The 13,334-nt window shown below is 37.9% G+C and overlaps 1 protein-coding gene across 3 annotated transcripts in view; it reads left to right on the top strand.

Moving 5' to 3' along the window:
- The window catches only part of foxp1a (forkhead box P1a), a 61,732-nt gene extending 48,436 nt beyond the window's left edge, over positions 1–13,296 (top strand). For all 3 annotated transcript variants that reach the window (XM_052090776.1, XM_052090775.1, XM_052090777.1), the window contains 10 exons: positions 1,868–1,972; positions 4,514–4,601; positions 4,903–4,986; positions 5,228–5,435; positions 5,826–5,902; positions 11,453–11,554; positions 11,671–11,792; positions 11,909–11,972; positions 12,134–12,300; positions 12,530–13,296. In XM_052090776.1, the coding sequence (XP_051946736.1) occupies positions 1,868–1,972; positions 4,514–4,601; positions 4,903–4,986; positions 5,228–5,435; positions 5,826–5,902; positions 11,453–11,554; positions 11,671–11,792; positions 11,909–11,972; positions 12,134–12,300; positions 12,530–12,683 (1,171 nt within the window). In that variant the 3' untranslated portion in view covers positions 12,684–13,296. The remainder of the gene's footprint in view (positions 1–1,867; positions 1,973–4,513; positions 4,602–4,902; positions 4,987–5,227; positions 5,436–5,825; positions 5,903–11,452; positions 11,555–11,670; positions 11,793–11,908; positions 11,973–12,133; positions 12,301–12,529) is intronic.
- Positions 13,297–13,334: the final 38 nt, after the last annotated feature.

Below are 13,334 nucleotides of genomic sequence, written 5' to 3'. Positions count from 1 at the left end.
TTGCTCTGATATGCATTTTCAGCTGTGAGACCTTGTATAGACAGGTGTGTGTGCCTTTCCAAATCATGTCCAATCAGTTGAATTTGCCACATGGACTCCAATCAAAGTGTAGAAACATCTCAAAGGTGATCCAGAAAAATGTGATGCAGCTGAGCTAAATTCCTAGTGTCACAGCACAGGGACTGAATACTTATGTCAATGTGATATTTCATTTTTTTTTTTTTTTTTAATTCGCAAAGTTTAATTCGCAAATCTGGTCTTTGCTTTGTCATTATGGGGTATGGAGTGTAGATTGATGTGAAAACATTTTTTTTAGCATAAGGCTGCAACATAACAAAATGTGAAAAAATGAAGGGGTCTGAATACTTTCTGAATGCACTGTATATGTAAAGATTGTGGTCACAGTGTGCAAAAAATGTCTTTCTTTTATTGCTTAACTTTTACAAATCTGACTTGGGTATGTTAAAATATAAATGATGATCGATTATTTCTCTTATTAATTTGATCACGTAAGCTTATCTATTATGCATTCAGTAATCATGCCAGCAGATAGAGAAAAGACTGTTTGCAGCACATGTCATGTCCTGTCAGCAAACACAGATGCGCATCCATCGCTGCTTTTACTTTGTTTGTTTATAAATGAAACATTAAGTTTACTACATTAACTGTGATAGTGTGTTAAAGGTGCTGTAAGCAATTTTAGTCTACCATTAGACATACAATATGCATCTTTACTGCTTACATTTTTAAACCCACACAGTAAATAATAATGCTTGATTTCAATATCTTCTTATTCCTTGTTCAAACTTTAAATCAGCTGTTTTACATTTAAAAATTGTTTCTTGCTGCATTCAAAATAAATGCAAAAGAATTATTTATTTATTAGACTTTTTTCAATCATATTTTGTCTAATCTATTACAGCAATTGCTGTTTTGAAGTTAAAAACGGCAGTTTCCAATCAGAGTTGCGATTTCTTTGTGAAAAGATCAAATCCACCAACAGCAGCTCTGCAGGGAAGTGGGTGTCAATAGAGCAGATTTGATAACAAAGATTGTAATCCGTGAGAGTTCGTAAAATACGTCAGAGTTTATCCTGATCCACCAATCCTGATGGTAATTTTAAGAAGCGCAAATCTCGAGTATTTCACAAACGTGCGTTTCAACCCAAAAAACAACACACTTTTGCATTTCCAGCTCAATTTGAGCAAAGCGTGCATAGACAGCAGTTCTTTTCTCCGCTGCCAAAAGATCCAGGAAGTGCCGGAGTGGAGTGTTTGTTTGTAAACAGTAACTTCATCTATATTGGCTGCCCTGTGAATGTGCACAGTGATTAACAGGCAGAAAGACTTATGATTAGCTAAACAAATGATCTGAACGCGGCTCGCGGACATCTTTAACATCGCTGTTTACCCAGTCTAGGGTTGTTACAGAGAAAGGTGTGATATTTCATGGCACCTATTTTATTGATATCTGACAGGTTAAAGACATGTTTTCTGCATGTCATTTCATAAAAACAATTACTTGCTGCACCAAACATTGTTGATCCACTGGATCACGTCATTCCATCCCATTCTGTCTGTTTTATTTGGGTTTCTCAGAACAGAAACATTTGCTTAATTGGTTAAGACAATCAGGTTAATGTGTTTACATGACACATCCATAATATGGCAACATTCGGAATAAAATGGGAATATTCTTGTGTATGTAAACACAGTGTCTTAGCATATTGCACGCAATTGTCACTGTCCAGAGCTATTCATCTAAGAAGGTACCCAGAACTGAGCCAACTGTTGAATTCTGCAGTGGAATTACAAACTTTCCCCTGCATAAAATGTCCATGTGGTTATTGTGTCGGTTTTTGCTTCAGTTCTCAGGAGAGTCATTCCCAGAACGGTCATCCTCTGTACAGCCATGGCGTGTGCAAGTGGCCAGGCTGTGAAGCAGTGTTTGGAGACTTCCAGTCATTTCTCAAGTGAGTCAGCAGCTCTCATTATCATCTGTTATTATTCTCTTCTGTGCTGTATTATGCTGTGTGTAGATCTTTACAGGTGGAGCCTTACGCACAAGTAATGTAATAATAATTTCTGTGTGTTATGTATCACCTTTTTGCCTTTTACTCTCCCCAGTCTTGGTTAGTTTTTCTATTTCTTGTTTGTTAGTCCTTTTTCCCTCAAGTCCTTTAGTTCACCTGCAAATGAAAAGTCTGTCATCATTTATCAACGTCATGTTGTATCAAAATCATTATGAGCATAAAAAAAAAAAATCTTTCTTCCACAGAACTTAAAAGATGTTAAGCAGTATGTTTGTCTCAGTCATCATTCACTTTATTAGCATCTTTATCTCTACAAAGAAAGTGAATAGTGACAGAGGCTATCTGCTTTTGGGGAAATTTTAGCTTTTTTTGGAACAACATGAAGCAGTAAATGATAGCAGAATTTTGTCTAAATTCCTCTTACTCATATTCACTTTTATACACCGATCGGCCACAACATTTAAACCACCTCCCTAATATTGTTTAGGTCCACCTTGTGTCGCTAAAATGACTTTAATAGCATTCTGAGTTAATATTCTTCTCACTACAATTGTACAGAGCAGTTATCCGAGTTACCATAGACTTTAGTAAATTCTGGAGACAATGTTGTGTGTGAAAATCCCAGGAGATCAGCAGTTACAGAAATACTCAAACCAGCCCGTCTGGCATTAACAATCATGCCACAGTCCAAATCACTGAGATCACTTTTTTTCCCCCCATTCTGATGGTTGATGTGAACATTAACTGAAACTCCCGACCAATATCGGCATGATTTTATAAACTGCTGCCACATGATTGGCTGAGTAGATAATCGCATGGATAATTGTTGGTGCCAGACGGGCTGGTTTGAGTATTTCTGTAACTGCTGATCTCCTGGGATTTTCATACAACAGCCTCTAGAATTTACTCCGAATGGTGTCAAAAACAAAAAACATCCAGTGACCGGCAGTTTTGTGGACAGAAATGCCTTGTTAAGGGAGGTCAACAGAGAATGGCCAGACTGGTTTGAACTGACAAAGTCTACGGTAACTCAGATAACCACTCTGTACAATTGTGTTGAGAAGAATATGATCTCAGAATGCTATGCAGGTTAGTGCTGTTTTGGTGGTACCAGGTGGACAAACGCAATATTAGGCAGGGGGTTTTAATATTTTGGCTGATCGGTGTATACGTGTATCCCTCCCATGTCTTTTTTTTTCTTTCTTTCTTTCTCTCTGTTCTCTTTCTGCCTCTCACTCCCCTGTGGCGGTGCAGCAGTGGGGCCCCTCTGGTTTGAGCTCAGTGCACTGATAAACAGAGTACCCATGGTGATCCTGGCCATCCCTCCCAAAACAAACAACAGGAGGATGTTTATCTGTGCCCCTTCCACTGACCCTGACCCCTGCTCCCAGTCTGAAGCCCCACCCCGTCTATTGCCACAACACAGCCTTTGTTCCTCAGCTCGCCTCATGGTTCCACCTATTATAAACATGTTTCTGACAATCACATCACACTACACAAGCTGGATTGAGATTTCCCCGCACACACCGTATCCAAGATGTGTGTTTGGCTGATGTCTTTCAGTAGTAGATCATAGAATTGACAAATATTGTGATGCAGTAATCATGAAATTATTATTATTTTAATTTCACTTCTTCAAGAGCAAATGCAGTGCTGTATTTTGTGTGCAGATGTACTAATAAATATGTTGCTAGTTGAAGAGAAACTAGTGCATTACATTTATTTAAATTTTGTTTTTGCTCATGAAAGTTTTTTTTCTTTGTGGAAGTTGTTTGGCCATACAGTTTCTCTTTGAATAGACTGCCCCCTAGACCTCAGTAGCAGTACTGCATTCTGAACATTCAATTTGTTTAGTGATTCTAAAAACAAAGTGTTCTTTTGAACTGGTTCTTTTGAATGATTTGATTGAATCAGTTCACCAAGGCATTTGTAAATGACTTGACTTGTAGTGCTACATCTGACACAATCTACTTATGGTGAGGAACAAAACTGTACTTAACTACAAAAAGAGAACATGAAAATTGCAGCACAGGGACTTTGGGAACACTTTGGAATACGGCTGTCATGATTATGAAATTTGGTTGATGATTAATCATCATATAAATAAGTGCGATTTAACAATTTAATTGTGTGTTAATTGGCATTTCTGTATTTGCCTAAGATGCCCTTATTTGTATGGTAAAATACGATCAGAATTTGATGTGCACAATAAAAAAGAAATTGTTTGAGTTATCATTCCAAATTCCATGATTAATGTATTTTTAGACCAGTTAATTGAAACAAACCATCCAAATGAATCAGTTTGCTTCAAAGGATTGATCTTTGTAATGCAATTCTGATTCACTCTCCAGATGCAACATTTGTTTTTGTGGTGAAACTTGTTTTTTTTTTTTCTTCAGACTATATGGTTACTTTATGACTAGTGTTCTTTTTATTATTTATATTGAAAGATGTGTTGATTGTCTCTGCCTTGTCATTCAGGCATTTGAACAACGAACACGCACTGGACGACAAGAGCACGGCGCAATGCAGAGTTCAGATGCAGGTGGTTCAGCAGCTCGAATTGCAGGTAAAATCCATTCAACACTGTTTCCTTGACTTCTGACGAAACAGTTTGTTTGATAATGTCTATCATTTTTCGGATTAGACGAATGAAATCTGGGATAATTCTAGGTGTTGTTTGTTTTTCTGTTTTGCATGTTGCTAAACATCCTGCTCTAATCTGAGCTCTAATCTTTTTCCTTCTTTGTATGTACACAAGAAGAAAGAATTCATAGTATGAACAGTAGAGAATGGGAATTTGTAAGGTCCTGTTTGGCTGTCCTCACCTTATCTATGGTACATCTGTTTTGTTTGTGTTTGTCAAACAGCTCACTAAAGACAAAGAACGTCTTCAAGCCATGATGGCCCACCTTCATGTCAAATCTACTGAGCCCAAACCAGCCCCTCAACCAGTATGTCAATTCATTTATCATTTACTCTGTTGTAAACCCATTATTAGTGCTGCTTGCCAAGGCAAGGAATTGTTATTACACAACACCATTGCATCGTGGTGGCAGGATTTGCACGGTGCACAAGTCTAGCACTATTCATGTTTTTTTTTTTCTTCTTCAGAAAATGTACAAATCTAGTTCTGTAGAGATTACTACTCTAGTATTGCTGGTGTAATTCCTAGTTTTGTATTTGTTTTATTAGGTAAATCTGGTTTCCAACCTCACTCTTGCCAAGGGAACTGTTCCCAAGACCACTCCCTCTATGAGTCTTTCCCAGAGTGCCACAGCGCCATCCACCCCCCTCACATCACTGCCCCAGACACCCTCTGTCATTATCCCCACCAGCCTGCACAGCATGGGACCTATCCGCAAACGCTACTCTGACAAATACAACATGGCCATGGACCAAGGTGAGACTGATTACTTACAGTTTGACACAAATGAAGGCACTATTACTGCAGTCACATGAAGTACAGCATTGTAAATGTGAGGCTATTGCAGTCAGTCAGATACTGTTTTTTTTAGGGCAGCTCTTTAATTTTTTTCTCACTCACAAAGCCAATTTGTGAACAATATTTCTTACATGTGGAACACTGTTTTGGTAATGGTGGTCTGGATGGAAGTTTGTGGGGCCTTCTCTTTGATTAAAATCCCCCCTAGTGCTTATTAGCTGTACTCTATCCTAAACATTCATGTGTATTAGTGGTGTTTGATTAGTTACAAAACTTCATTCACCCAGTTTTAAACTGATTTGAATTGAATTGACAAACATAGCTTAACATGACTTTTGTGTCTTGTAGATATTGTGCAGAATAAGGAGTTCTACCTGAGTGCTGAAGTCAGGCCTCCGTTTACATATGCGGCTTTGATCAGACAGGTAAAGAACCACAACCTAACCCATTTCTGACTGTCAACTGTCAACCACTGATTTTAGAACAGTCCAGTTTTTTACAAAAATGTCCGTCCATGTGCAGTAAGTGGTGGCAGTAAGCCGGGAAACAATTGTGTTAGATTTGACAGATTAGACGATTAAACAAATGTACAACACAACACCATCATAAATACACAAATTTTCTTAGCTAAACAATTAGTATAATGACATGATTTAATAATGTACCTGTAATAAAGTAAAAATTATAATTTTATAAAATGTAATAATCAAAATCAAAATAATTTTTCATCAACAGAATCCAATAAAAGTTTACCGTTTGCGCATGTTTTTTCCACCACTTCCGTGTGTGATGTACTACTGTAAGTGGGGACATTGCCCAAGGATTGGTCTATTGACTGAAACAATTTTAGATTACATTTAGTTAATGGACTTTAAGTCCCTTTATTGTTTCATTGTTTGACAAATAAGGTTGTCCATGGTAAAATAAATAGTTAAAAGTAATAATGTCAAGTTTCTAGAAAAGTCATCTGTGGTTCCATGTTGGTTTTATAAAGTTTGGAAGAAACATTTATAGAATTGGCTACAAAAAAAAAAAAAAAAAAATGTATTAAAAAAATGTCAAGTAAAAGTTACTAAAATACTTTCAGTGCACTTTGAATAGATGTGAGTGTCATTCTTAAGTTTTTTTGTTTTTTTTATTTATTAATTTTTACCAATATTATGAATATCAATACGTTTTATTAGGTACTCAATTTCACCTTAACAAAATGTACATTTTCATAATAATTGTAAAATATTTTTATTAGAGATTTTTTAAAAACTCCCCACACTGTCATGAGGGTCTAAATGGGTCCTGTTGTTTTTTTTTTGTTTTTTTTACCTGACTTGTGGAGATACGTTTTTCAAATATTAATATGTATTCATTCCTTGTATTCATACCTCAGGATTTTAGTGACCCAGCCAGGACCTCATTCCACCCCCTGTACCTCATCCATTTTTTTTTTAGTTATGCCCACATCTCTTTAGTGTTCCTCAGTCGCTCTCTTCTAAAAAATCTAAAATTGCACACAAACACAAAACTTTTTAGAATGGTTTAATACCAAAAGTGTATAGGGACATTAGAGACCCTAAGTATGAAATAGTGTAATATTTTTTGCACTTCCATAAATTGTATTTTTATAATTATTTAATATCTATATTGTAATCTAAGTTTACTATCATAGGATATATATTTCTTTTTTTATTACAAGAGGAGTACTATATTCATACAAATAAATATATCACGTTGATTCACTGTGCAACAATTAATTGGGTGGTGCTGTAGTTTCAGTGATTGACCTGATTTACATTTGACATCGCAATTTTATGAAGAAACAAAATAAGTAAACATGGCAAATTTAACACATGAACAGTATGATATGACTTGTCATTTAAAGGGTAACTAAACACCTGTTCAGAGTCTGACTCCACCCACTAGAAATATTTGAAAATGCAGGAAAAGTGGGCAGACCCCGGCGGGGATAGAGGGAACGAACCGAGTGCGGGGCTGAGCGGGGGGCACCTGAGACTCGTAATGACGGATTAATTGACAGCTGCTGTCAGACTCTATGTTATTATTATTCCTCACACGGTCGTAAGACGACATGTACATGAATCTGGCGTGGTGAGCTGGAACCTGCTTACGTCAGCTGTCACCGCTTACGTCACGAAGTACCGCAACAGCCAATAGGAAAATTCAACTGCAGTAGCCACCGTTCAACCTGAAGAGGGCAGCACTCAGACGTTTTTACACCATATATTGTAGAATTAAAACACTTTATACACAAATGTCAAAAAAATTACTTGAATCAATGACCAGTACTAATAAAGCCCCATGCTTACAGATCATTAACTAAAAAAAGTTGGTTTAGGGTTTAGTTACCCTTTAAGTATACTATTGAAATGATGTAATTTGTGCATCTATAAGTGCCTGAGAAAATACTTAGTTGAAGTTTACATACACTTAGGTTGAAGTCATTTAAAACTCATTTGTTAACCACTTAAAATGAGCAAAATATAGTTTTGGAAAGTCGTTTAGGACATCTGCTTTGTGCAAGACACAGGTCATTTTTTCCAACAATTGTTTACAGACAGATTGTTTCACTTATAATTGACAATATCACAATTCCAGTGGGTCAGAAGTTTACATACACTAAGTTAACTGTGCTTTTAAGCAGCTTGGAAAATTTAAGAAAATTATGTTAAGCCTTTAGACAATTAGCCAATTAGCTTCTGATAGGAGACGTACTGAACTGGAGGTGTACCTCTGGATGTATTTTAAGGCTTACTTTCAAACTCCGTGCCTCATTGCTTAACATCATGGTAAAATCAAAAGAAATCAGCCAAGACCTCAGAAAAAGCATTGTGGACCTCCTCAAGTCTGTTCATCCTTGAGAGCAATTTCCAAATGCCTGAAGGTACCATGTTCATCTGTATAAACAATAGAAAGCAAGTAAACTCAGCAAAAAAGAAACGTCCTCTCACTTTCAACTGCTTTTATTTTCAGCTAATTTATCATGTGTAAATATTTGTATGAACTTAAAAAGATTCAACAACGAAGACATAAACTGAACAAGTTTCACAGACATGTGACTAACAGAAATGGAATAATGTGTCCCTAAATAGGTAAAGATAAAAAAAATCTAAAGTAACAATCTGGTGCATTAAGTACTGCAATGCATATCCCTCCTCATGGACTGCACCAGATTTACCAGTTCTTGATGTTAGATGTTACCCCACTCTTCCAACAAGGCACTTGCAAGTTCTCATACAATTCTGGGGGAATGGCCCTAGCCCTCACCCTCCGATCCAGCAGGTCCCAGACATGCTCATTGGGATTGAGATCTTGGCTCTTCGCTGGCCATGGAAGAACACTGACATTCCTGTCTTGCAGGAAATCATGCACAGAACGAGCAGTATGGCTGGTGGCATTGACATGCTGGAGGGTCATGTCACGATGAGCCTGCAGGAAGGGTACCACGTGAGAGAGGAGGATGTCTACCCTGTAACGCACCATGTTGAGATTGCCTGCAATGACAACATGCTCAGTCCAATGATGCTGTGACATGCCAACCCAGACCATGACAGACCCGCAACCTCCAAATCGATCCCAGTGAGACAAACCTGCGACTCGTCAGTGAAGAGCACTTTTTGTCCTGTCTGGTCCTTGGAAGGTGGGTTTGTGCCCATAGGCAACATTGTTACTGGTGATGTCTGGTAAGGACCTGCCTTACAACAGTCCTACAAGCCCTCAGTCCAGCCTCTCTCAGCCTATTGCGGACAGTCTGCGCACTCATTGTGTGCTCCTGGTGTATCTCAGGCAGTTGTTGTTGCCATCCTGTAACTGTCCTGCAGGTGTAATATTCGGATATACTGATCTTGTGCAGGTTTTTTTTACACATGGTCTGCCACTGTGAGGACAATCAGCTGTCCTTCCTGTCTCCCTGTAGTGCTGTGTTAGGTGTCTCACAGTACGGACATTGTAATTTATTGCCCTGTCCACATCTGCAGTCCTCATGCCTCCATGCAGCATGTCTAAGGCACATTCACGCAGATGAGCAGAGACCCTGAGCATCTTTCTTTTGGTGTTTTTCAGAGTCAGTAGAAAGGTCTCTTTAGTGTCCTAAGTTTTTAAAATGGTTACCTTAATTGCCTACCATCTGTAAGCTGTTAGTGTCTTAACGACTGTTCCACAGGTGCATGTTCATTAATTGTTTATGGTTCATGGCAAACATTGTTTAAACCCTTTACTATAAATATCTTATAAGGTATTTGAATTTTTACTAAATTATCTTTAAAATACAGTGTCCTGAAAAAGGGACATTTCTTTTTTGCTGAGTTTATAAACACCATGTACCACGCAGCCACCATACTGCTCAGGAAGGCGACGCATTCTGTCTTCTAGAGATTTATGTAGATTGGTGTGAAAAGTGACAATCAATCCCAGAGCAATAGAAAAGGATCTTGTGAAGATGCTGGAGGAAACTGTTAGACAAGTATCTATATCCACAGTAAATCAAGTCCTATATTGACATAACCTGAAAGGCTGCTCTGCAAGGAAGAAGCCTCTGCTCAAAAACCACCAAATAAAAGCCAGATTACAGTTTGCAAGTGCACATGGGGACAAAGATCTCACTTTTTGGAGAAATGTCCTCTGGTCTAATGAAACACAAATTGTAAAGTTTGGCCATAATGATCATCGTTATGCTTGGAGGAAAAAGGGTGAAGCTTGCAAGCCGAAGAACACATCCCAACTGTGAATCATGGGGGTGGCAGCATCATGTTTGGGGGTGCTTCGCTGCAGGAGGGACTGGTTTACAAAATAAATGGTATCATGAGGAATGAAAATTATGTGGATATATTAAAGCAACATCTCAAGACATCAGCCAGGAAGTTAAAGCTCAGTCGCAAATGGGTCTTTCAAATGGACAATGACCCCAAGCATATCTCCAAAGTTGTGGCAAAATGGCTTATTGGAGTGGCCATCACAAAGCCCTGACCACAATCTGATAGAAAATGTATTGGCAGAACTGAGAAAGCATGCGCAAGCAAGGAGGCCAACAAACCTGACTCAGTTGCACCAGTTCTGTTTGGAGGAATGGGCCAAAATTCCAGAAACTTATTGTGAGAAGCTTGTGGAAGGCTAACCAAAACATTTGACGCAAGTTAAACAATTTAATGGCAATGCTGCCAAATACTAACAAAGTATATGTAAACTTCTGAGCCACTGGGAATGTGATGAAAGAAATAAAAGCTGAAATAAATAATTATCTCCACTTTTATTCTGACATTTCACATTTTTAAAATAATGATCCTAACTGACCTAAGACAGGAAATGTCTTAGGTCACGATTAAATGTCAGGAATTTTGAAAAACTTTTAAATAAGAGTTTAAATCTATTTGGCTAAGGTGTATGTACACTTCTGACTTCAACTGTATGTGTAACTTGTGTAGATTCTGTTATGTGTAGCTCAATATGTGTTTGAAAGCCAGTTACACCTCATGAAATTTCAGTGTAGAAGTAATGAATCCTGTTCTAGATTTGTTGAATTTATCTTGTTGATATATGAATAATAAAACAAAAACATATCAAAATGCATTTTATTCTATTGTTTTCTAATTGTCTTGAAAACATTTTGAAAAGTTGACACTATCTGTGTATTTTGTAGATCTATTGGTGATAGATATAAGTGCTCTGATTCGGCTCTGAAGACCTGAAAATTTAAGAGAGTTTGAGATTCCCATGCATTTAAGGGTTAATGCAAAAAGTTTGAATGCTGAAATTGATAACATGTTCATCATAGTAGAGGTGCATTTAAGGAATTATTTTGTGTGTTTTGCATTCACAAAGTTGTTTTGAAAAAACGTAATGGATATAAAAAGATGTCATTGACCCTTATAATAAACATGTTTATGTTTGTACAGTGACACCAGCTAATTACACTTCATGACAGTACATTTGATGTGTACATTTTTTTTTGCTCTTCCAATTTATAGGCCATTTTGGAGTCTCCAGAAAAGCAGCTAACACTAAATGAAATCTACAACTGGTTCACTCGAACATTTGCATATTTCAGACGCAATGCAGCAACGTGGAAGGTAAATTCACTTACATGGAACTACACTGTTTTTCTCTTGGACAATATGTATTCAAGTCTAACTATAACAGTTAGATGTTCTGATTTATAATGCCGTTGCTTTCTTTGTGATCTCAGAATGCTGTTCGCCACAACCTCAGTCTTCATAAGTGTTTCATACGAGTGGAGAATGTGAAGGGGGCCGTTTGGACCGTGGATGAGTTGGAGTTTCAGAAAAGGCGACCTCAGAAGATCACTGGGTAAACATGCATCTTATCTTCAGTTGAAAGTTGATTGCATGTGATTGCAGAGGTTTATTCATCCAGATTCTTCCGAGGACATTGTTGCTAATGGTGCTTTTTGCCATTTTTTACAGATCACCTCTGGTGAAGAACATCCAGAATAGTTTGGGTCAGAGTCCTGCCCTATCTGCTCTGCAGGTATAGATTCTCATCAACTGATGACACTTCATTCTTTAAGCCATCTTATAACGTGTACCCCAAAACGACATGAAAAAGCCTACAACTGAAGTAGCTAAAAACCATGACAGATTTATTTCATATGTTTGTTTTCATGCTCTCAAAATTCTGTTTGTCCTCAGGCAGCGATGGCGGACAGCAATCTGCCCCTATATGGCTCTGCGTCTATGGGAGTGTCCAGTCTGAAAGCCCTGGCCAGCACTATGCATGAGGACATGAGTTCTCACGAGCATGACGACTGTTCCCACAGCGATTCCTCCAGTCTGGAGCTCTCTCCTCTGCCCACACTGTGAGTCACGATATATTCACTGTCTGCTAACACACACTACAAACACTTATGATCATCTAATGTTACTAAATACAAGACTAAAAATTTGGGATTTACGGTAGGGAAATCCTGATTTTGCGCAACACAGTACCTTACATTGAAATATAAAGCCATACAGTGGCCTCAAAAAGTATTTTGACAATATTAAGTCAAGTCAAAGAAATATTCTTCATGTGAATTGTTTGAACAGGCATCAGTCTCAAATTAAAGAGGAGCAAATGGAGGCCGAGGACTATAATGGCTCCATGTCTCCTGAGACAGATGACCAGCACAGTCCAGATACCAACCACCACGCTGAATACACCGAAGGGCACGACTTGGTCTGTCAGCCGGCTTTCTCCTGAAATATTCTCCATCACTTATTCTCATTCACATTCACTGCTGAGATCTGTCCAATGTACCAACAGACTCTGAGAACCCTGACACATGAAAGTTAAAGCCGCAACTATTCCTCTCGGGAACAAGCGTTTATTTATTGTTTCAATGTACCTGTTTGTGTTGTATGCAATGGATTGACCTCACTGGTACTAAAGGGCTCCTCTGTGTTGAGGCTTATACATTAGAAAAGATTGCCCATCAACCTGCAGATAAAGAGTGCATGCTACACATCTTTTGTTTGTAAATTAAACACTACAGCACCTGAATTGAATCCGCAGCTTACCTTAAAGGGTAGCTTGTTTCCCTGTCAACCAAGAAAATTTTATGCCCGTATGAATGAACTTTTTTTACTAAGATGTCTAGGACCAGATTTGTTTAGCCTCCTTGAAATCTCAAGACTATGAATTCTCACCTTGTGAATGCTGAAAGCTCTTTATTGAAAATGCAAGTTCGAATCACCTCAAGTACTGTAGGGTTAGTTGCCATGTTGGTAACGTGTGGCCTTAAATTTCGGGCTGCTCATTGGTAGAATTGAAACTGAAATTGTGAATGTTTAAAAAAAAAAAAAAAAAAAACAAACACAACCAAACTTAAGGGGAACATTTTATAACCAGCAC

This window comes from Xyrauchen texanus, chromosome 25 (assembly GCF_025860055.1).
Source record: "Xyrauchen texanus isolate HMW12.3.18 chromosome 25, RBS_HiC_50CHRs, whole genome shotgun sequence".
Lineage (NCBI taxonomy): Eukaryota > Metazoa > Chordata > Actinopteri > Cypriniformes > Catostomidae > Xyrauchen > Xyrauchen texanus.
The sequence above is the reverse complement of the archived record's forward strand: the minus strand, read 5'-3'. Positions and strand labels throughout refer to the sequence as shown.